General features: G+C 38.1%; 1 protein-coding gene across 4 annotated transcripts in view; it reads left to right on the forward strand.

The window, feature by feature from the left end:
- The first annotated feature begins 1,263 nt into the window (after positions 1-1,263).
- The window catches only part of HELB (DNA helicase B), a 36,009-nt gene continuing 12,207 nt past the window's right edge, over positions 1,264-25,065 (forward strand). For all 4 annotated transcript variants that reach the window (XM_082635783.1, XM_082635785.1, XM_082635784.1 and 1 more), the window contains exons 1-11: positions 1,264-1,460; positions 2,886-3,293; positions 4,186-4,355; positions 6,699-7,577; positions 9,871-10,048; positions 11,481-11,622; positions 14,465-14,619; positions 17,992-18,073; positions 18,934-18,993; positions 20,141-20,369; positions 21,179-21,322. In XM_082635783.1, the coding sequence (XP_082491909.1) occupies positions 1,274-1,460; positions 2,886-3,293; positions 4,186-4,355; positions 6,699-7,577; positions 9,871-10,048; positions 11,481-11,622; positions 14,465-14,619; positions 17,992-18,073; positions 18,934-18,993; positions 20,141-20,369; positions 21,179-21,322 (2,634 nt within the window). In that variant the 5' untranslated portion in view covers positions 1,264-1,273. The remainder of the gene's footprint in view (positions 1,461-2,885; positions 3,294-4,185; positions 4,356-6,698; positions 7,578-9,870; positions 10,049-11,480; positions 11,623-14,464; positions 14,620-17,991; positions 18,074-18,933; positions 18,994-20,140; positions 20,370-21,178; positions 21,323-25,065) is intronic.

The following is a 25,065-nucleotide window of genomic DNA, read 5'->3' on the forward strand; positions in this document are numbered from 1 at the left end:
CTTTGGTGGTGGTTGTTATTTATATTAGAATCCAGAATAAGATGCTTTTGGATTTAGCAAACAGTGTATGCTTAGTTATTTTAGGTTTATTATTGAGTAATTTCATAATAAATAGTATCAAAATAGTAATGTAGTAATATATTTTATGGTGTTCCTCAAGAAGTACCATGACTTTCAAACACTATCCCCATCAAGTATGGGAACCATGGCTCCAGAATAACTTTTAAACCACTGTTCTCTTCTACTTGCTTTCCCTCACTCCTGTCTATACCCTGGGCTGTAACTAGACTTTTTTGCCCCACTGCGAGCAGGCAGCAGCCCAGCTTAAAGAAGTTTGGGAGGCCTGGGTGTACTCACAGAGCAAATGATAAAGAGGACTTTGAAAGTCATCTAATGTAGTGCTTTCCAAACCTGGCTGAGCATCAAAATCTACAACTTGGAACGTGGGTTGAAAAGAAGCCTGGGTCTCTGCCCTAGAACCGGATACAATGGGTATGGAATTGGGCCTAGAAATCTGTACCTTGAATAAAGTGCCTTTGATCATACAAATTCAACACCTGACGAAAACAGAGGCTCAAAGGAGTCACGACCAGGCGGGTCTCCCGATTGGAGATTCGCGGTTCTGCGCTTTGGGTGCTGGTCGAAGGGCATCTGGGTTTTCGTTTTGGAGGCATCGGGGAGGGCTTGCTTTTCCATGTTCTCTGGGTTCACTAGACTGCCGTTCCCTCGCGTTTCTCTCTATGCAGGAGTCGCAGTGGGTTAGCTGCTCTGCAAGTGCAGAGCTGCCGCTGCCCAATCAGCTGGTTTCCTCCGGGCACCTGGCGAAGCCTCAAGTCTGGCTGCGGGGCGGAGGCGGGAGAGAGCACCCCGCCCCCTCATCAGCTCTGCCCCTTGCCCGCCCCCGCTGAGCCTCGGCCCTCCCCGCGCAATCCCGGTCCTCCGCTGGGAGCTTGGAGCGGAGCTTCGCCGCCGCCCCGCCCCTCCGCGTAAGCTAGCAGTCTGGGGAGTGGGAGCGTTTGCGAAAGCTGATGGTGTTTTTTTAGAAAATAAGTTTCAGATGTACAGCATTATAGTTCAACATCTGTATATACTAGAGCGTGATCACCACTACAGTCTAGTTGCGATCAGTCACCATACAGTTAACCCACTTCATGCATTTCGCCCAACCCCCTGGAAGCTGAAGGTCCTACAGTCGCGGAGCTGATTGGCTGATCTTGGGCGACTACGTAGCCGGGGTTTTCCGGAATTTGGGTTGAGCTGGGGAGAGTGGAATATGGCTTCTCTCAGTCAGCTCTTGCGCGAGCTACAGGGACCTTTGCTCCCACCCAAGGACCTGGTGGAGGAGGAAGATGATTATCTGAGGGACGATGCGGAGGAGGAGGAAGACACGGTGTTTGTCGATGCCGAGGAGCTCTGCAGTGGGGGCGTAAAGGCGGGCAGCCTCCCTGGTCGGCTCCGTGGTGAGGAAGCAACTCGCCCCTGGGGATGGGTTTGGAGGATTAATGAACTGTTTCCCATTATGGCCTCGTCCCAAGTAAGGCGCCCCATCGCTGCTAATAGACTTCCTTTGGTATGGCCTAGCTGTTTCGTCCTGTTTAGGGTAAAATAAAAACAGCAACAACCACAAGAATAGCAGAGACTTGAGCAAATACTCTGTGTTAAGCTTGGGCGCCACGTGTATCTCATTTAATGATGACAACTTTTTCAGGTAGTTTCATAGTCGAGGAAACAATGGGTGTCCAGCCAATATTCACAGAATCAGGGCTTTTAACTATTTTCCTGTCTTTCCTGGAGTCGAGTATGTGGTTACTTTTCAGCTACTTAGACACATAAGAAACACACCAAGGCACTGTTGATTCATTAACCTTGTGTTAATAACCTTGTGATCTGTGTTTACCTTGTATAGTTTCCTGTCCTAAGAATTATACCTATTATGTGTACCTGGTGACTGATGTTTAAGAATGTTTGTTCAGACCACTGCTGTACTGTAGAATTTTCTCTGGTGATGGCACTGCTCTATATTTGCTCTGTCCAGTCCAACAGCTGTTAGCCACATGTGGCTATTGAGAACTTGAAATGCAGCTAGTGCACCTGAGGAGTTGAATTTTAAATTTTAATTTTAATTAATTTAAATTTAAATAGTCACAGGTGAGTGGACAGTACAGGTTTAGACAGAAAATTTTTAAGTATTTGTGGAGGGTTTAGTCATTTATCCTGAAAGTGTTAGTGATTGGCTACCATCTTCCAAGCAAGGTGTTTGTTTTGTTTGGATACCTTGGAGAGATTAGATGATGAGGTTGCTGTCTTAATGGAGCTTACCCTCTAATGAATTAAACAGACATTCTATAAATAATCACAGAAGTAACTATAATATCACTCAGTGCTTAGAAGGAATAGTAAGAAGTGCTATGAGAGGTTATGTTCATGAGATTCAGGGCTTTCGGAAGTGACGATTAAGCTGAAGTCTGTAGTAAATGAGGTCTGTAGTAAACAGTAAGGAAGAAATTATTTAAGGCAAGTGGAATAGCTTTTGCAAAGGCCCTGGGTAGGAGGGACCATGACATTTTTTAGAAACTGCTTGAAGGTCAGTATTGACTGAGATCAGAGTAGCAGAGAGAGGACTGCTTTTAGAAGAGGAACAACAGACTTTTGCCATGTACCATGCCTCCCTCCTGGAATACAAAAACAGATGAAACGTTGTCATGTTCTAGAGAGCTTACAGTGTAGTAGAGAGAGACAGATAAACAGGTAAGTGGAATACAGACACTGTAATAGACATCTATAGAGGGTACTGTCCAGGAATTAAAGAGAGTAGTGGATTTGACAAAACATTGGGAAAAGATTTTAAATTTATCCTAAATTAACTCTTTTTTTTTTTTTTTAAGTTTCAATTTTTGATGAAAACACTCACCAGCAATGTGAAGTGTTTGGACGTTTTCCATTAATGGGTGCTTGGTGGCGAGTGAAGGTACAGGTAAAGCCTGTAGGATCAAGGAGCTATCAAGTTCAAGGATTTCCTTCTTACTTTTTACAATCAGATATGTCAGCACCAAATCAGTTACACATCTGTTCCCTCTTTCTTAAAGACTGTAATGTCTCCAGTGAAAACAGAAATAAATTTTTAGCATGGGTAAATGCTGAATCAAGTTATAAAGACCTCAACTTTGAAAATCTTAGGGAAAAATTAAGAACTTACCAAAAGAACGTTGAAAGGAATACTCAAAAACAATCTACACAGAAAACACAAGAGTCACCACCAGATTACGAGATACTGCTTCCTCTGGAAAACACAAGTAAGTGATTTTATCATTGAGTTTTAGTGTAATTGAGATACTGGATGACTGGTGTGTTTAAAATATTACCAGTACAGTATTGATATCTTGGTATAGTATTCTTTTTTTAAATTGGTTTGATGAAGTGTGTTTGTATTGCTTTTGGAGTATGTCATTGACATTGCAGGTTCCTCATCTGTAATGTGAAGAGATTGGGTGAGATGATCTTTAAATACCTTTCAGTTCCTTTCCTGCTCTAAAAGTGTGATTCTAGGTCTCTCTCTAACTTTTGTGTCCTAGGATTACCTTGAGTCATTAAGAAGAAGTTCAGTTATCAATTATTCTATTTCAGAAGGCAGAGAAGAAAGGCAAGAAAATGAGCAATCCATTTTGGAAAGATTTCAGTTCAAAATAGTTTAAAATAACTTTTAAATATGGTTTGTTATCTGGACATTCATATATATAGAATATTTCATTTCTTAATTTTATCAAATAAATTTGGCAGTACATCATTGAATGATTTCAATGATGAAAGCATCATGATTACAGTAAGAAGAATGACTATAAGATTAATATGTAAATGATTTTTAATGCTTAGCTTTAAATTTATATATTATTGAGTCAGAAATTTTATTCTGATTCTACTGCAAGCAAAAGGAAACAAAAGGCTAAGAGGTAGCTATCTAAGCATTTGAAGAACATAAATTTTGGTGTTAAACACAATGAAAACCATCTTGATACAAAAGCAAGTGTTATAATACAATCAATTTTCTTGCTGGTCACAGTAAATTTATTACTCTCTCTTTGATTTGGATTTCTTAAACTGGTTGTGCTAAATGGGAAAGTCCATCAAATCAGTTGTTTTATGAGCTCATTTGTATGTTTTTATTTGTTCTTTTTTGATATCCTGTAGTTCCATTTATAACTGTGATGAGAGCTTTGCAGTTCCCCAAAATAATGGAATTCCTTCCAGTTCTTCTGCCACGACACTTTAAACGGCTCATAAGCTCAGATTCTACAGAGGTGTTGGAAGAGATAGAAGAGATTTTAGGTACACAGCCATGGAAACTTGGATATCGTAAAGTAAGAAAGACATTTGCTTAGCATTTTGTAATCTTATACAAGGGAGGATGTCTCAAGCTTGACAGTTTTTTGCATCTCTTTCAAGGGAAAGAAATTTGTATGACTTCAGTGTTGATTTATTTTCCTTGCAGTGTTGCAACTAAATATAAACTTCTTCTACCTGTAGCTCTTATGCAATAAATTTACAAAGGAAAACAAAATAACAAAATAAATGACATTCAAATTATCAATACTTCAGTTACATAATTTAATTTCATATGACATTTTTTGTAACTAAATTGCCATTGCACCTTGAATATAGATCTCATCGAAGACAAGTTCTTATGAGTTTGGCAAGTCCATTCTGCTGTGCTATGCAATTCCTCACTTTCCTATTTGAACTTTTGAAGACCTTCATTATTCATATGGTATATGATGATGCCATTTGATTTTTTTTCTTTGGCACAATAATATTATTTACAATTTCTTTGGCACTTCTGTTTTTCTTATTAGAGACCAGGAGTAGTAAAGTGGCACTGTGAAGCTCCAGAGATGTTGAAAACCAAATGTGGCACTTAAATCTTGGCAGTACTTGGTTATAGATGGTTTTCCAAATGAAAATACAATTTAAAAATTCTGAGATAATTGGTGGGATCCCCAAGAATGTTTACAGATCCCACTCCCCTGCCCCCCATTTGAGAAATACTAGAATAATGAATTTGTTCCCTCTATAAAATGACTATGATTTCAATATGCTTGGAAAAATGAGATTCTGGAACATTAGATTATTATATATATTTATTCAGTAGGAAAGAGAAGCAGAGTAATGAACCTTCTGGGACTCAAGTGGGACTTAAGTCCCCTTTTCAGCATGTAAACCACCACCCAGAATAAAGACTTTTACTGAGGTTTTGTATTCATTTGCTAGGGCTGCTGTAACAAACAGCATAGACTGGGTGCCTTAAACCACAGACATTTATTTTCTCACAGTTCTGGAGGCTATAAATCCAAAGTCAAGGTGCCAGCAGGGTTGGTTTCTTCTGAGGCCTCTCTCCTTAGCTTATGGATGACTGTCTTCTTCCTGTGTCGTCACATGGTCTTCCCTCTGTGCTTGTCTGGGTCCTAAAATCTTCTTATGACATCAGTCATATTGGATTAGGGCCCACCCCAGTCATCTCATTTTAACTTAATTACCTCCTTAAAGACCCTGTCTCCAAATATGATCACATTCTGGGGTACGGGGTGTTAGGATTTCAACATATGAATTTTGGGGGGGACACATTTCAGCCCATAAAATATATGGAGGGCTCCAGGGGTGATGTCTCCATGGGGAAAAAAAAATGGAGCTGGTAGACGACCTACTTAGTGGATCATGGTGAAGGAAGTTCTATACCTTTTCAGTAGAGTTTGGGCAGAATTGTTAGGCACATGGAAAACTAAACAAGCCTAGAAAATGAGGCAGTCAGTAACTTCACAATATACACAAGAGTTCAACACAAAGTTAATGTAATCACAGCATATCATGTCACAGCCGTGAATCCTGTTTACACTGATTTAACTAAAATCAGTTTTCAAAATGTATACTGTTAACTTTTCTCAAAGATGGGAGGAAGAGGGCTTCCCTGGTGGTGCAGTGGTTGAGAGTCCGCCTGCCGATGCAGGGGACACGGGTTCGTGCCCCGGTCCAGGAAGATCCCACATGCTGCGGAGCGGCTGGGCCCGTGGGCCATGGCCACTGGGCCTGCACGTCCACAGCCTGTGCTCTGCAACAGGAGAGGCCACAACAGTGAGAGGCCCGTGTACTGCAAAAAAAAAAAAAAAAAAAAGGAAGAGAAGCATGTGTGGAAGTGACAGTACAAAGGGAGCAAACTTCCATGAAGAAAGACTTTCCATAGTAAGGAGTTAACTCTAATTACCTAAATTTTTTTTAAGAAATTAAGGAATAGTATAAACAATATGTAGAAATGTGGAGATAAATTCTGGAAGAAATAACTGAAAATGTTGAGGGTGTTGCCTTTAGAAGGCATGGAAAGGGTAAGTCAGAGGATTCCTATTTTTTGTGATAAGTCTCAGTGTTATTTGACTTTTAAAACTGTATGTGTATTGCTTTGAAAAAACATAATTTTAATTATGAAATTATATAGATCTCTAATCACAGTACAGTTAATTAAAAAAAATTAGTGATGTATTAGGTACATAGTTTTTTTTCCCCAAATTTTGTTGAAACACATGTCTTCTGGGACTTAAAAAATTATTAATAAACACCATAGTTTTCACTGTAATTCTCATAATAGTCATCAAATAGTCAATTATAAAAATATTTATAATTTTTATAAAGCAAACTTGAATTTACTTTTCTTAAAGATAACCTACAGACAGTTGAAGCTTCTGCGATGTGAGGCAAGTTGGACATCGTTTTGTCAGTGCAGGTCTCTTCTCCAGTTGATGACTGATTTGGAGAAGAATGCATTAGTAATATATTCTGAACTGAAGCGGATGTGTAGAGAGCAAGGGCACACGTGTGTTGAAGAAGCTGACTTAACTTGTGAATTGTCAGACCGCATGTCTTTTCATGATGCTTGGCAGTCTCTGAAGTTCTTGAAGGATATCGGTGTGGTGACGTATGAGAAGGGCTGTGTCTTTCTTTATGACCTTTACCAGGCTGAAAGAGGCATTGCCTCTTCAATCTGTGACCTGATGACAAGGTCGCCATGGCGATTACATGTTGATGTTAAAAAGGTGCTTGCGTCTATCCACACCACAAGACCTGAGAATTCAGGAAGTGATGATACACTGAATAAAAGTAAACCTGATGAAACAAGATTAGAAGATCCTGTGGATATTTGGGACATGCAGGACAGCGGTGACCTTATTTGGGATAATGGTGAAAATGAAGTTAAGGCAGAAATAAGTGAATTCCAACTGGATCAGGATCAGGTGGCTGCTTTGGACATGATTTGCTCCAATGCTGTGACAGTCATAAGTGGGAAAGGTGGTAGTGGGAAGACCACAATTGTTAGCCAGCTTTTTAAGCATATAGAGCTGTTGGAAGAAAGAGAAGTGAAAAAAGCTTGTGAAGATTTTGAACAAGACCAGAATGTACCAGAAGAATGGATTACCTTCACTGAGCAAAGTCAGCGGAAGCCGGGCAAGGCTATAGAAGTTTTACTTACAGCACCTACAGGGAAAGCAGCTGGCTTACTGAGACAGAAAACTGGTTTCAACGCTTATACACTATGTCAGGTAAAGCCTTTTACATTTTTTCTCTACCTAAAACATTTGCCTTAAACACGGGCTTAATGTAATGAGTTTATTTTTCATTTCTTCCTGACAGCAATCAGTAGGCATTTATTGAATGTCTTCTAGATTCTTGCCTTGTGGTAGCTAATCACTTAGATCAGTGCCATTCAAAACAGCCAGTCTATAAACTGTTCCTATTTGCAGTGAGATAGGAGCTTGTGCCAGAAAGTAGATCAGTGTACTGCTTCCTTCATTGAGAAAGTCTTATTATGAAAAAAAAAAAAAAAGGTCAGGTAAACTAAAGTGTATGCTTAATGCTGTAGTTAGTTTAGATTCTGGCACATGCCCTGTTTCTCAATGGGACTGGTTTCAAACATGAGTCCACATTTTGTAGAATGAAAGCTCCGTCAAAGTGAGGACTTGGATCATCTGGTTTAGTGCTTTATCTCCTTTGCCTACAGTGCCTGGCAAATAGTAGTTGCATAATAAAAATTTCAAATGAATTAAGATGCTTGAAAAAAATAGCTTTGGCTATAGTTAAGAGTCATGAAGTTTTAAACTTGTAAAGAGTTGGAGAGTTTCCTTTAGCCCTGATCTGCCATTTTATAGATCAAGGAACTTAGTCGTTGGAAGATTTCTGAAGGAAATAATAATTGAATTGGAGTCTAATGGACAAGGAAGCTCAGGTAAGGAGAAGAACATTTTATTTAAGGGAAAGGCCTTCCCAGAGGCATTGAGGTGAATGATCAAGTGCATATAGAGGGTTTTGAGGGGACTGCGTTGATTGGAATGAAGTCTGTGTATTGTAAGATAATGGAAATTACACTTGGTTTAGACTGGGAATTTGAGCTTTAAAGTTTGTAAAGTATTTTGCCGTTTCATTAAATCCTTGACAAACGAGTGAAGTGGGTAAGTGATGTTATCTGCATTTTACAGGAGAGCCATTTAAAATTTGGGTGTGTTAAACAATTGGCCCCAAACCTTAACTGAGTGCAGAGCTAGCACTGGGATTCACATTTCTGACCTCCCAGCTTGCTTCTCTTTCCAAGGTGCCATGATCCCCTCATTTACTACGGACCTTGTATACCTAACAAAGAAGCTTGGACTTGATTTACTGGGGAGCCATTTAGGTTCCTAAGCAAGAGAGTGAAATGAAGAAAGCAGCTCTAGGGAAGGCTACCTAGAATCATAGACCCACGAGCCACCTCAGAAATTGCTTTTGCATTACTTTTATTTGTCACATGAGTGGGCATGATCCTAGAGCAGTTCATTGTAGCTCATTGGTGGAAGAGTCTTCTGATCAGTTTATGATTTTTTCCATTACACCTTCACTTCTGTTTAGTCTGAAGGATTGAATTAGGAAAGGAGAGGCCAGAGAGGGATCATTACTAAATTTCATCTTATGTTCCAACTCTGATCAGTTGGTAGTATCTTAATATCGGGTTGGGATGCTGGGAGGACATTTCTGAAGCCATGTTTAGGCTCAGGAAAGAGTGTAAGGGCACAGGAAAGGCATTGAGGTGGCACTTATGCCACTTATTTATCATCCTTGGGCTAGGGATACCAGGTTTAGCAGATAAAAATGCAAATAATTTTTTAGTGTAAGTGAGCATATATAGATATATGCATACAACATAGAAACATTTGTGGAATGGTTTACAACAAAATATTTAACATTCTCTGGTTGTAATTTTACAAAAAAATTTTTCCCTCTTCTGTATTTTTTTAAATAGTAAATATTATTACCCCTGTAATAAATAGTTTTTTTAGTTGTCTTGGTGGTGGTTTTTTCAATGTTGGGGAAGTAAGGGAGTTTAGAGTACTAGGAGAAAAAGTAGTATTTTCATAGTTAGTTTGGGCAGGCGCCCCCTAATTTCCAGAATGGAGTATTATAGTTGGGAGAAGAGTGGGGCTTAAGTGTTTGGGCCATCTCAGAAGGCCAAGAGAAGGTTTATTTGGGGGTAGAAAACAGTAGGGAGTTCTGTCTGGTCAAGAGTGATAAGAGAACAGTTGGGATTCTTGCAGTGGAATGGTGCTGTGTGAGAAGCTTGTTAAACACACCAAGTACTCCCTAGGAAGCAATGTTTTGAACTATTTCATCTGTCTTTTCTGGGATTCATCCTATAACTTTTGTGTTCTCTACTTTAGTCTGTTTCCCTGTGTTACTCTATGTACATCCTCCCTGTCCCTTCCCCATTTAAGAGTTTTGTTTTAAAAGAATATGTTGTTAAAAAAAATTTTTTTTTTTTGGTAAATTTTATAACCTGAATTTTAAAATGCCATACTTTGCTTGTAGGTCAATTATAGCTTCTACTTATGGGAGAAAAAAACAATGACCAAGGACATGCCATGGAAATTTTCTTCGGTTAGAGTTCTGGTTGTGGATGAAGGGAGTTTGGTATCTGTCGGAATCTTTAAATCAGTTTTAAATTTACTGTGTGAGCACTCCCAACTTTCTAAGCTTATTATTCTTGGTAAGTTAAAATACTGTTGGAATCCGATTGTTTGGTTCAAATTATTATGGTTAGTAGGTTCTTTATACCATTTCACTGTTTTAATATCCATATCCTACAGGCGGGAAGCCATTTCTCAGACCCCACTGAAGCCACTCTGATTTCAGCGTGACCAGTCTCTTTATCAGCTTGGGTGGCTCTTTGTTTTGGCCAGGATATCAGCAAGCTAGGTTGTGAATGAAATAGAGTTGTGAGGAGTTACTGTAATTACCTAAATGATGACTATTAAAATAGTAAAATTCTCATAGACTCAGAGTAAATCAGGATGTAGATCATTTGGAAATAATAGAAGGTCTGAATTATAGACCACTTCAAAATAATTTTATGATTTGAAGCTAATAATTCACATTAGACCTCACCAGCCTCGTAAGTCCTTTCCAATTCCAGTGAGATTCAGTTTGATGCTATTAGGTAGTACCGATGTGTAGACCCTGTTTTTTAATGGAGGAAAAAATAGAATTGCAATGAGAGAATCAATGTATTTATAAATAACTGTTTTAGGTATTTGAGGATATTGTGTAAGCAGTTGATTTTATTAATAGCTTAAGCATTCTCTCAGTTTCCACCCAGAAAATAGTTTCTCTTTTCTCTAAGGTTTGCTTGTTTGTTTAAAGTAAAAAGATTTTTAATAGAGCAAAATGTTATCATTACATTACTGGAATTTATTATCAAATGCACTGGGTTTGTTTATTTTGCATTTTGTATGTTAAGTTTATTTATTTGAGGCCATAGATTTTTCCATGTTTAGTAAGACATTGAGCAAGATTGAGTAAGTGACTAAATTCTAGATATCTAAGGCCTGTTTTTTTCTTTACCTGTTGGTGAAAATATATGCCCCAACAGTTTGCCTGTGTTTATAGATATGAAAAAAGTTCAAGTCATGTTTTACCCTACTGTGTTATCACTATTTTTTCTATCTTATATTGTTTAATTGGAATGGGTTTTTTTGTTGTCGTTGTTGTTTTTGTGGGGTTTTTTGTGTTTTTTTTTTGCGGTATGCGGGCCTCTCACTGTTGTGGCCTCTTCCGTGCGGAGCACAGGCTCCGGATGCGCAGGCTCAGCGGCCATGGCTCACGGGCCCAGCCGCTCCACGGCATGTGGGATCTTCCCGGACCGGGGCACGAACCCGTGTCCCCTGCATCGGCAGGCGGACTCTCAACCATTGCGCCACCAGGGAAGCCCAATTGGAATAGTTTTTGTTGTTATTGTTGTTGTTGAATATTTTTGAAGACTTAATGTTCTTAAGTAATTTTAAACGAAGATTTTTTTCATTTTTCCTCAGAGTAAGTCTTTATAATTATAGCGTATATCAGTAGGGAGAAATAAAAATAATTTCTAAATTTCGAGATCCCAGTTACATAAAACCTACTCTATGTATTTTTCCCCCTTTTAGGTGATATTAGACAGTTACCCAGTATTGAACCTGGTAACTTGCTGAAAGATCTTTTTGAGACTCTCAAGTCAAGAAATTGTGCTATTGAACTAAAGACAAACCATAGAGCAGAATCTGAACTAATTGTGGACAATGCTACAAGGTATAATATAACTAAAATTTTGCATTTTCTCTCTGTCGTATTAGAAATAAAGGTAAAAAAAAATATTAGCTTTTGAATTAGGGTGATTCAGTGCAGTATGTTTACTACGCTCTTAGCAAACCTTTTCTGTCCTTCAGGTATATGTATACCTTTTGTCCCACAGTTAGAAAAGCAAAGTATTTTTCATTATTGATCCAAGATAAATTAGTGTTGAAATTTAAGTATAAATGTGTTTTCCTGATTTTAAAAGTATATATGTGAAATAAAGTTGCATCAGGCTTAGAGACCAGAATAAACCCAAGGGGAACAGAGACTCAGAAATGAATTCATTAGAGTTCAAGGGTGACTTGGGGAAGACATTTCCTGTAATTTTTATAAGGGGAGCCTAAAGCAAAAAAAAAAGAAAAAAAAAAGAAAAAGGTAAAGAAAAAGGTATTTTACTCCTTGATGAATCCTGGTGGCACCTGTGGTATATTACTCTCCTTAAAGTAGGAAAGAATCCTTCTCTTTCCTTAATCTTTGTGTAAGCCTCTAGAGTAATCCTCTGTAATAGATGTGATGGGACCACAGAATATTAAGAGACTTTTTATTCATTGGGCCAAAATTTATCTTTGTTTTTGACTCTCTTTTACCAGGTGCTGTTTTTGTTTGTTGGTTGGTTTTAGGTTTCATTTTCACTTTGTTGGCTGTAGTGCATGCTTTATTTCTGTATCTGCATGGAATTATTTTGGTTCTACCTTATCATTATCCATTATTTTGGGAATTATAGGGATCAGGGGGCAATCAGCTGAGTGGCAGAGGATTATAGTTGATTTGAATAAATCACAGGTCCTGAACTGTTGCTAAGATCACGAATTTAGCATGAAAGTTCATTGCCTTAGCTCTTCTTTGTACAGCATTTTGTGTGTGTCTGTCCTCCTGCCGTTGCACCTGCTATGTATCCATCTGGGGCTTAGGACCTGGAACTAGATTTTTGACTATACTTGAGAACAAAAAATGACTTACTAGATAACGCAGAATTACATTGAAAGGTAGATTTTGCTCAAAGAAGTGCTTTCTTTACGATGATTTGTTTTCTGTCAGAAGAGTTCTTATTTCTTTAATGATGGATAAAAAACTTATTAGCTTATGTGGAGGTCTTTGCAGTAGCTATCGGGCTCAGATATTCAGCAGGACAGGGTATTGTATTAGACTACAAGATGCTGTTTTTGTTGCTTAAACATTTTCTTGGTTGGATGTCAGCAGAAACTAGAATATTCAAAGCCTGCTATCTCCCTGCCCCATCTACCCTGGAAAAGATAGTGGGGGTAGAGGCAGAATGGACAGGAATAGGGTAGATGATATAGGTTCGTACTGGGACATTAAGAAAAATACTGCCAAACAAAAAAAAGAAAGAAAGAAAAAAAGGGCCTCCCTGGTGGTGCAGTGGTTGAGAGTCCGCCTGCCGATGTAGGGAATACGGGTTCGTGTCCCGGTCCAGGAAGATCCCACATGCCGCGGAGCGGCTGGGCCCGTGAGCCATGGCCTCTGAGCCTGCACATCCGGAGCCTGTGCTCCGCAACGGGAGAGGCCACAACAGTGAGAGAAAGAAAAACACTGCAGTTGGAAGTGTAGCTATAACTCTTCTATAACTCTTACCTATAACTTCTGCTCCTACCTAAAGTCCACTGCAGTTTTGGAATGCTGGTAGATGATGGGTCATTTTAAAGTCTAGAAATCTTGGGAGAATCTAAAGCACATTAGGTTTCTTAGAACTCAATTTTATCTGAAATTTAGGAATTCCTTTTAGTAACCCTTTCGATATCTTTTGGGCTGAGCTGTGCTCCTTTCATTATTCTTGGTCATCATCACCAAGTGTTTAATGACAGAAGGATCCCAGTGATAACCACGGAAAAGCTTCTAGAGATAGAAGTATGTTACATGTCCTGGGTCAGAAGCAAAACAGGAAATCCATGGTGTTTCTCAGTACCCCACATTAAATCTGGGATAGTTCCAGCAGGGACAGGCTTCTTCCCTCTTTCTCCTTTCCTCCCTTCCAGCCCTGTTGGGAAGGATTGAAAGATGACACAGTAGGGTACGCTACCTTTGATAGCTAGGCTGCTGTTAGGTCTTTACAGGGTGTCAGTTTTCTTCCACATAACCAAGGAGGGACTCTAGTATGCCAAGGCCCCTGGCCTTTACTGTGCTTTCTGATATGACTTGCTAGTCTTGGGGAATACAAGAGCAAAAGAAGGATGAGGAGGGAACAGAAACAAAGAGAAGATGTGGATACTTGGTTCAGCTGGGAAGATGAGACCATATATATGAGATATACAGAAGAAAGGAGAAAAGAAAGAGTATGATGTAAATGTATGGAAAAGGCCCCAAAGAGTTTAAATTAATTTAAATAGAAAGGAATATGGAGCCCAGTGGGCCCAAATTTCCCTCCTAGCTCCCCTGCTTTTTACCTCTGTGATCTTGGACAACCTCACTGTACTTAACTAAGCCTCATGTTGCTCATCTGTGAAAGGAGGATAATACCTACTTGGTATGGTTCTTTAGCGGTCTGGAGAAAAGTAGGTCAAGTTCTCAGAATGTTGCTTAGTAAATTCCATGACAGTTTTTTCTAATGCTTTTAATGTGCTAGGGGTAGGGGACTGATGGATAAAAGTAACATTATGGTCTTTTTAAGTGTATTTTGAAACTCATTTACTATTTATAATGCATATATGGGTAGCCCTTTTACCCTATTTATGACCTATTCACAGATATTAATTATTGTAATGACATTATCTCTGCTCATATGTGAAGATACATTTTTGGATGCTAATGCTCTTGGTGTATTATTTTACCTTTATTTAAGAATCTCAAGACGCCAGTTTCCAACGTTTGATGCAGAGCTGAATATCTCTGATGATCCACCATTCCCTGTCTCAATACAAGATAAATCATTTATTTTTGTTAGACTCCCAGAAGAAGATGGCAGTTCTCAGTTCTCAAAAAGTAATCATCGCTCTTGTAAGTATAAACTTTTATGTTATATAGGGTTAAATATTTCAGTTTTGTAATATAGTTATTAAATGACTAGTTATAATTTTATTTGATGGTAAAGATAAATATTGCTAGTAAAACGTTAGGCACTGAAAATAAATAAACTAATTTATTAATCATCAAAAGCAGATTACTTTAGAATTTTGTAAAGAAGTAAGCTCTTGACACATGCATACTAAGGACTTAGTAAATATTTGTTGAGTAAATAAGTGGATGTAGGTGATTAGTTTAAAATAAAGCAAAGCCCTAAGTAATCCAGGTTCATTCAGGAGAAAGCATGTCTTTTTTTGTTGTTGTTGTTTTTTTGTTTTTTTGTTTTGTTTTACGGTACGCGGGCCTCTCACTGTTGTGGCCTCTCCCATTGCAGAGCACAGGCTCCAGACACGCAGGCTCAGCAGCCATGGCTCACGGGCCCAGCCCCTCCACGGCATGTGGGATCTTCCCAGACCAGGGCACGAACCCGTGTCCCTTGCATCGGCAGGCAGACTCTCAACCACTGTGCCACCAGGGAAGCCCGAGAAAGCATGTCTTAATGAATGAAGCTTTTCTTTTACAGCAAATACTGTAAAAGTACAGTATTTGCTGTAAAAGTACAGTATTTGCTGTAAAAGTAAATACTACATTTGTTGTTTTGAGTATATTTGTGAAGCAAAAGTAATGGCTGTCAAACTCTTGCCAAGCTGAGTTCCTAATAGTTCTGTTTCTAGTAAAGTGGACAAGCATCACTTCTAATTGTGGGTGTTAGGATGACAGCATGGCAGGGTTGAGGAAGTGCATGGGATAGGGAATCTTCTGCCTTATGTCACATCACTCTACTATTTGTAAAATGGGAGTCATAGTGACAGTGCCTGGGGGACAGTTGTGAAGGTTGAGGGTGTTCATAGGTTTTGAGGAACTGTATGAATGTTAGTTTCTTGTGAATAATAGGTATTAAATTATCTACTCCAAATGAATTTATTTAAATTGAATTTATTTATTTAAATAATTTGATCTTTATATTAGAAACTTAACTTAGCAAGCTTTTTAAATAGTGTAGTGGTTTACTCAAAATTGAATTAGTGAACATTTTTTTTTTTTTTTTTTTTTTTTTTTCTTTTTGCGGTATGCGGGCCTCTCACTGTTGTGGCCTCTCCCGTTGCGGAGCACAGGCTCCGGATGCGCAGGCCCAGCGGCCATGGCTCACGGGCCCAGCCGCTCCGCGGCATATGGGATCCTCCCAGACCGGGGCACGAACCCGCATCCCCTGCATCGGCAGGCGGACTCTCAACCACTGCGCCACCAGGGAGGCCCATTAGTGAACATTTAAATGATTTTTATTGAGGATTTATTGTAGTTGCCACAGTTCTTCAAGGTATATCCTTCCTCCTTAGCAGCTTTCACTCTGCATGTGAAATTAATTGACATTTGACTTTATCTGTAAGCCTTTCCTCCTTTGTGTGTCCCCATCTCAGTTCCTTTGGGTTAGTGTTCGTTCACATGTTACATTATTCTTTTTTTAAATGAGCTCATGTAATTATAGGATTCTATAAATGTCTTTTTGGCTTTTTAAAAATTATTATTATAGAAATCATTTATATTCCTTAACAAAAGTCAAGTGATACAGAAGTGTTTGAAGTAAAACTTAATATTTCCTTTAATCATCCCCTGTCCTCTTCCCCTGAATCAGCCCCATAAAGGTCACATCTATAGGAAGAGCTTGGAGTTCCTCTTTTTAAACTATAGGAAGAGCTTGGAGTTTCTCTTTTTAAACCATATTATATCCATACACAGACATGTATTAGTCTTACATAATTTGGTTTATAAGCTGTGTATTGTTTTTTGACTTGTTTTTTATTACACATGTTGTGAATAATTTATAGATAATGTTTATTCTCTCCACAGCTAACTTAGTTCATAGTAGGTATTAGTACAGATGAAGAAAATGAGACTAAGATGGTTAAGAAACTGGCTTTCTTTGCCACTCCATTTAGATCTACCTAAAATATATTTAGTTTTATTTCTGGCACCCATTCTTTACATTAATGAGAATGTACTTTAAAAAAAAGTTGTTTCAGAATGGTAGTGGAGCTTAGCTGGAGCTGTTTTCTATCTTAATTACAAACGTCAGCTGGAAAATGAGCCTCTTCTTTAAGAGAATTGAATATATTACTCCTTAGGCATATAGTATTTTTTCGTTAATAATTAAGTATTATTCCTTAATACTTAAGTAATAAGTATTTCTTAATAAATTACTCAGGTATTCCCATTATTGCAAGGTACAAAGGCCTAAGACAGGCTTCATAGCTGGGCTAGAATTCCAGAGATGTTAAAATATGAGGAAAAGGGCTCCCCTGGTGGCGCAGTGGTTGAGAGCCCGCCTGCCGATGCAGGGGACACGGGTTCGTGCCCCGGTCTGGGAAGATCCCACATGCCGCAGAGCGGCTGGGCCCGTGAGCCATGGCCACTGAGCCTGCGCGTCCGGAGCCTGTGCTCTGCAACGGGAGAGGCCACAACAGTGAGAGGCCCACGTACCGCAAAAAAAAAAAAAAAAAAAAAAAAGAGGGAGGCTGGTCACCCTACCCCACTGGAAAATTTCTTTTACTTCCGAGAGTCTCAGTTTTACGGTCGTAACAAGGATGTAATCAGTGGTGCTAGTTAAACTATTTAATAGCTGGTAGGGTCTGGTCACTCTTGGAATGGATCCCTTCCTGTGTCAGGGTTAACCTTTTAGCTGCTGAATCATGGGGAGATCTGGGGGCTCTGGAGGAAGGAAAGACATGGCTGGGGTGGGAGGGAGGGCACTGTGGTGTTCGGGGAGTAGCTATTTTCTAGTTAAAACAGAAATATCTCCATATGTTATACTGGTATGTAAAAGCTAAATGTTGGCCCTGTATATAATAATACATGCATCATGTGAGTATTGTGAAGATTAAAGATGAAATCACATACGCAAAGCATATAGATTCTCAAATTATAACTCATGACCACTAGTACCACCAGAACTTAAGACAGAAAGAAGTCTTACATTAGTAATTACGTTACATATTTTGTCCTCTTGCTTATACTTTAAATTCAGCATTCACAAACCATCAGTAAATACACAGTGGTGATATTACAAATTAGGAGCTGTCCTGGCTAGTGATTGAGGATAGTGTGTCTGGAACCGTCACCTTCATTCTCTTTTCTCTTGCTCCTGGCTGATGAAACAAATGAGGTTGATACTCCCATGGTGAACTTGTATCCCATTTGGTGAGATGTTTTCCTGGACCCCTTAGCAGGATTTATGAATTAGTTTCTGCATTGAAACAATGTTATAATTTAGTGCTTTGCTGTGTTAACTTTTTTCTCTTGAATTATCAGATTTATATTCTGCAGTTAGTACTTTACTCAAAGAGAAGGACCTAGAAGATGCAAAAACATCACAATTTATTGCATTTAGAAGGTAAAGCATTTACAAAATTTTGGTGTTTTTAATGAAGCTTTTAAATCTCATACCTTATGAATCTAGGTGCTGTTGGAAAGGGAGACTGGTAGTTCATCACTGTGAATTCTCTCTCTTATTTTGAGGTATTTCTTGGGTAGGTCCAGCAGAAGGCAGTTTCTAAAGAGGGCTCTTTCTTTTTATTGGCCACGCCTTGCAGCTTGTGGGATCTTAGGTCCCTGACTAGGGATCGAACCCAGGCCCTTGGCAGTGAGAATGCTGAGTCCTAACCACTGGACTGCCAGGGAATTCCCTAAAGAAGTGCTCTTTCTACCAAATATTATATTTGGTAACTCATAGGAAATCTGAGTGGAAGAAAGGGTTAAGATCAAAATTACAAAATACTTTTTCTGGAGAAAGTCCTGGAAACTTTTTTTTTTTTTTTTTTAAGATTTATTATTTATTTTATTTTATTTTTGGCTGCGTCGGGTCTTAGTTGCGGCGCGCGGGCTCTTCGTTGTGGTGCGCGGGCTTCTCTCTAGTTGTGGCGTGCAGGTTTTCTTTCTCTAGTTGTGGCACACAGGCTCCAGAGCGCGTGGGCTCTGTAGTTTATGGTATGCAGGCTCTAGTTGAGGTGAGCAAGCTCAGTAGTTGTGGCACGTGGGCTTAGTTGCCCCGTGGCATGTGGGATCTTAGTTCCCCTACCAGGGTTTGAACCTACGTCCCCTGCATTGCAAGGCAGATTCTTTACCACTGGACCACCAGGGAAGTCCCAGTCCTGGAAACTTTTGATAGAATCCAGTGTCTCATAATTGTTGGTAACAGGAATCCACACAAAAGAGGTTCCATTAAGGTGACCCTTGTATTTTTCTGTGTTCCAGGCAAGACTGTGACGTGATCAACACCTGCTGTTGCAAGCACTACACGGGCCGTCTAATCAAGTGAGGACAGTTCTTCCTGGATTCGCCATACTTTTGTTTGTTTTGACATTTATCACTGTAGCTGCACATTTAAAAATCTTTTTTCTCTTTTGTGAAGTCAAATGATATCTTCAATTAAATATAATATATATCCTTAGGAATTGATTATTTGGTAATCAGCGTAATAAGAAAAATAAAGAATAAAATTGTCCCTGTGGTTTCCTACCTCTAGCTTCTCCAAGATGAGCGTGGAGAATTCAGGGCAATTTTTCAAATTAGAATATGTGTGGAATGTGTACAAGAACCTTAGCAACAGGGTGCCTACAGAGAGCACCTTAGGTGGACTTTTATCAGGGAAGTAGGAGCATAGAAAAGCCATTCTATTCACACGTAGGACAGACTAACTCACTTCTCTGGCATTTATCAATACCTACTCTTTATTAAGTGCAGAGAACCCAGAGAAGTGTAAATTACAAGAGGAGCTCCCTGTCTATTGAGGAAAGACACAAAAAACCATGATAGGTAGCCCAACAAAGGGTTGAAAAGCATAAGATTGGGGCCATCCAGTCTGGGTCACAGTAATTGTGATCTTGGGCAGGTAATTTCACCTTTCTATGTATGTAAAAGAGGACACTTACCCAGAATTTCCCTCATAAAGTTATAGTAAGGATGTAATGAAATAATATACCTAAAGCACGTACCACGGTAACTGGTATTATCACCAGCACTTATTTGATTTGCTGCTATTATTCTGATACAATATAATTATTACAATAGAAATATGTGTAAGTGCTGTAAGACTTGAATTGGGGTAGTGATAAGAGAGATTAGAGAGGAGAGGATGAATTTAAAAGGTAGAGTCAATAAGATTTTTGGTAACTTTTGTAATATAAAGGCAAAGAGAGACATGAGCCTTTATGCCAAGATTTCTAACTTGAAAAAGTTCGACTGGGAAATGTTACTGAGTTTGAGGTGCTGCAGAAAGTGTAGATAGACCACAACTGAGGGAGCCTGATTTCTTGTTCACCTTTGGAGAACAAAAGTGACGTAAAAAGACTGTGGAAATAATTTTGAGAACTGGATCAGATCTGAGTAAGAGTCAGTGCTTAAAGAAAATGAAATTGAGGTTTTCCAAACTCTGATGCTGTATTATTATTTTCTAACCCAGAAACCATCAGAATAGACTTGAATTTGGAGTTGGTGATAAAATTTGTTGTACCAGGAACGCGTATCTCTCAGACTTACTCCCTGAAAATACCTTCAACAGCCAACAAAATAATGAACTAAAGGCCGGTGGCGAAGACTTTAATGGTACTCCTCATGGTTTTGCTAAAAATAAGCATGACTTTGAAAGTGGTATTCGACTCTGCAATGGAGAAGTATTTTTCATAACAGAGGTAAATGATAACAGAAAAATAGTACCTTTTTACCTATGAGGGATAGATTTAGTTTTCTTTTATTGCCCGAGGATTGATTCAGAATTTAATCATATCAGAGCTGGCATTCTTCTTCTATAATTTTTTGTTAAGGATTTTTGCATCTGTGTCCATGAGGGATCTTGGTTTGTAGTTTTCTAGTGATATCTTGTCTGGTTTTGGTGTCTGACTAATGCTGGCCTCATAAAGTGAGTTGGGAAGTGTTCCTTTCTCTTACGTGTTCTGGAAGACTTTGTGAAGAAACATTTTTAATAAGTTTGAAGTGCTTGAGTAACAAAAAACAAGGGACAAGTGACACACTTATATTTTACAAAGCATCACTTCCTTGGTTGCTGCTTACATGTAGGAACTATGGAAGTGGTCACCTTGAATTTGTCCTCATTGTATAAACAACCTTTTAAACTTACAAGTTTATTCTTTAAAATCTGAGGAAAAGTAAACCCTTTGCCAAAAATACATTCAGACTCACATAGTCAGTGCAAGAAGTGAAATGTATAGTCTTCAAGATAAGAAAGACAACACAGACTGTTCTCCAAAGAGTCAAATTAAGGTTAAATTTCAAGGACCAAAAACTTCCATTTGTGGTTATTAAAATATTTGGGTGTGTCTATATTCAGTTAATGCTTAGATTTTAAGCTTTTTGAAATTCTTAACAATTATACATGCTATTTTATTTATAAGGTGCTTGCATTTTATGTTCAACCCCAAAATAGACCTTTACAGTGTGCATATTTGAAAACATACAAAACTGTTATTTGTTTTGATGACAGGATAAAACTGATATAACTTTTGGAAAGAAAAGATTTTTGACTATTAATAATATGGCTGGCTTCGAAGTAACTGTGGATTTTGGGAAACTAATGCAATATTGTAACATAAAACATGCATGGGCAAGAACTATTCACACTTTTCAGGTAAGAATGGACTTTTATAAAGCAATTTAAATAGCTTGCCAAGATAGAGTACCTTGCATTATTTTCTTCCTAAGTTTTGTTGCTTTTATTATTTTTTTAATTAGGAAACAAAATACACAGAAGTACAAAAACTACTGTACAGACACTAATGTTTTACACTGTCTGCTTCAGAGCTGTCTTTATTTTCTGGATCTAAGACATAGTTAAAGTCTCATCCTGCAGGCCTTCCCATGTCTCCCAGGAAAAGAGCAGTCAGGACCAGAATAACTGAATTTCCCTCTTGCTTCCGTCTCCAGTGTCACTTGGCATGGCACTCTTACTGATCTTGCCTTTATTTAAAATTTTGATATTTTGTTCATTGTGGATCATTTTTGCTCTAAATTTTAACTTTTAAATTATTTTCTTAAACTGAAATATAGTTGACTTACAATGTTTCAGGTGTACACAAAAGTGATTCAGTTATATGTGTAAATATATATGTATATGTATTTTCAGGTTCTTTTCCATTATTGGTTATTACAAGATATTGAATATATCAGTAGTGCCCTGTGCGATATAGAAGGTCCTTGTTGTTTATTTTATGTATAGTAGAGTGTATCTGTTAATTTGAAATCCCTAATTTATCCCTCCCCACCCCTTCCTTTCCCGCTTTGGTAACCATAAGTTTGTTTTCTATGTCTGTGAGACTGTTTCTGTTTTGTAAATAGGTTCATTTGTATCATTTTTTTAGATTCCACATATAAGTGATATCATATAGTTGTCTTTCTCTGACTCACTTCACTTAGTATGGTAATTTCTAGGTCCATCCATGTTGCTGCAAATGGCATTATTTCATTCCTTTTTCCTTTTTTTTTTTTTTTTCCACATCGTGCAGCTTCTGGGATCTTAGTTACCTGACTAAGGATTGAACCCAGGCCCAGCAGTGAAAGCACCAAGTCCTAACCACTGTACTGCCAGGGAATTCCCTATTTCATTCTTTTTTATGGCTGAGTAGTATTCCGTTGTATGTATGCGTGTGTGTGTATTTATATATATATATGTATGTATGTATGTATGTATACATACCACATCTTCTTTATCCATTCATGTGTCAATTCACATTTAGGTTGCTTCCATGTCTTGGCTATTGTAAGTAGTGCTGCTGTGAACATTGGGGTGCATGTATCTTTTCAAATTAGAGTTTTCTCTGGATATATGCCCAGGAGTGGGATTGCTGGATCATATGGTAATTCTATTTTTAGTTTTAGTTTTTTAAAAAAAATTTTTTAAAATGCAAGTAACTTTATTTTTTATCCACGCTGTGTGGCTTACGGAATCTCAATTCCCTGACCAGGGATTGAACCCACACCCTCAGCAGTGAAAGTGCAAGTCCTAACCAGTGGACCGCCAGGGAATTCCCTATTTTTAATTTTTTGAGGAACTTCCATACTGTTCTCCATAGTGGCTGCACCAATTTACATTCCCACCAACAGTGTAGGAGGGTTCTGTTTTTCTCCACACCCTCTCCAGCATTTATTATTTATAGACTTTTTGATGATGGCTGTTCTGACTGGTGTGAGGTGATACCTCATTGTAGTTCTGATTTGAATTTCTCTAATAATTAGTAATGTTGAGCATCTTTTCATGAGCCTGTTGGCCATCTGTATGTCTTTGGAGAAATGTCTGTTTAGGTTTTCTGCCCATTTTTTGATTGGGTTGTTTGTTTTTTTGATATTGAGCTGTATGAGCTGTTTGTATATTTTGGAAATTAATCCCTTGTCGGTTGCATTGTTTGCAAATATTTTTTCCCAGTCCATAGGTTGTCTTTTCATTTTGTTTATGGTTTCCTTTGCTGTGCAAAAGCTTTTAAGTTTAATGAGGTCCCATTTGCTTATTTTTGCTTTTGTTTCCATTGTTCTAGGAGATGGATCCCCAAAAATATTGCTGTGATTTATGTCAAAGAGTGTTCTGCCTATGTTTTCCTCCAGGAGTTTTAAAATATCTGGTCTTACATCTAGCTCTTTAATCTGTTTGATTTTATTTTTGTATATGGTGTTAGAGAATGTTCTAATTTCGTTCTTTTACATGTAGCTGTCCAGTTTTCCCAGCACCACTTATTGAAGAGACTGTCTTTTCTCCATTGTATATTCTTGCCTCTGTTGTCATAGATTAATTGACCATAAGCGCACGGGTTTATTTCTGGGCTTTCTATCCTATTGGATTGATCTGTGTCTTTTTTTTGTGTGTGTGCCAGTACCATACTGTTTTGATGACTTTAGCTTTGTAGTATAGTCTGAAGTCAGGGAGCATGATTCCTTCAGCTCCATTCTTCTTTCTCAAACTTGTTTTGGCTATTTTTGGGTTTTTGTGTTTCTACATGAATTTAAAATTTTTTTGTTCCAGTTCTGTGAAAAGTCACAAATGTCAAATTACCAAATGTTGATAATTTGTTAGGGATTACATTGACTCTGTAGATTGCCTTGGGTAATATGGTCATTTTAACAATATTGATTCTTTCAATCCAAGAACATGGTATATCTTTCCATCTGTTTGTGTCGTCTTCAGTTTCTATTATCAGTGTCTTATAGTTTTTGGAGTACAGGTATTCTGCCTCCTTTTTAGTCCTAGATATTTTATTCTTTCTGAAGTGGTTATAAATGGAATTGTTTCCTTAATTTCTCTTTCTGATAGTTTACTGTTAGTGTATAGAAATATAACAGATTTCCATATATTAATTTTGTGTCCTGCAGCTTTACTGAATTCATTGATGAGTTCTAGTGGCTTTCTGGTGGCATCTTTAGGATTTTCTATTTATACTATCATGTCATTTGCAAATAATAACAGTCTTACTTTTTCCTTTTCAATTTGGATTGCCTTTATTTGTTTTTCTTCTCTGATGCTGTGGCTAGGAATTCCAAAACTATGTTTAATAAAAGTGGCGAGAGTGGGCATCCTTGTCTTGTTCCTGATCTTAGAGGGAATGCTTTCAGCTTTTCACCATTGAGTATGATGTTAGCTTTGGGTTTGTCATATGTGGCCTTTATTATGTTGAGTATGTTCCCTTTGTGCCCACTTTCTGGAGAGTTTTTTACTTTTTTTAATTTATTTGTCTTGATTGCTGAGTTTCTTGGTATCCTCTTAAATTTTGTACCCAAAGCAACTGCCTCATTTGCCCTCCCCTCATCCCAGGCCTTCCCACCCTCCTCAGAGGTGATTTCTGACCTGAATTTGTCTGTTCATATAGAAACAAGGTAACCAAGTTTTACATAAATGGTATTGTATTGATTATATATATTTTTACAACTTCTTTTTTATTTGTTTAACCAACTTTATTGGGGTATAAAAATGTATCCCCTTCCTCTACCCTTGTGAGGTAATTACTTTATTTTTTTGAGGTAATTACTTTTGATTTGGGAATAATTTTAGATTTATGGAAGAGTTGGGAAGTTAGTACAGAGAGTTCCCATGTACCCTTCACCCAGCTTCCCCTAATATTAGCATCTTATATAACTATGGTATATTTGTCAAAACTAAGAAACTACTATTGGTACAGTACTATTAACTAAAAAATACACTTTATTTTGATTTCACCAGTTTGTCCATTAATGTCCTTTTTCTGCTCCAGAATCTTATTCTGGACACCACATTGCATTTGCTGCAACTTGCTTTTCAACTTTATTTTAATATTTTTTAATTCTCACAAGTTATTTGTGGCTCTGTTATTTATCTCATTGTTTTAAACTCCTCTCTCTGCCATTGTGTTG

The sequence above is a fragment of the Mesoplodon mirus genome (assembly GCF_964341445.2).
Source record: "Mesoplodon mirus genome assembly, chromosome: 11".
Classification (NCBI taxonomy): domain Eukaryota; kingdom Metazoa; phylum Chordata; class Mammalia; order Artiodactyla; family Ziphiidae; genus Mesoplodon; species Mesoplodon mirus.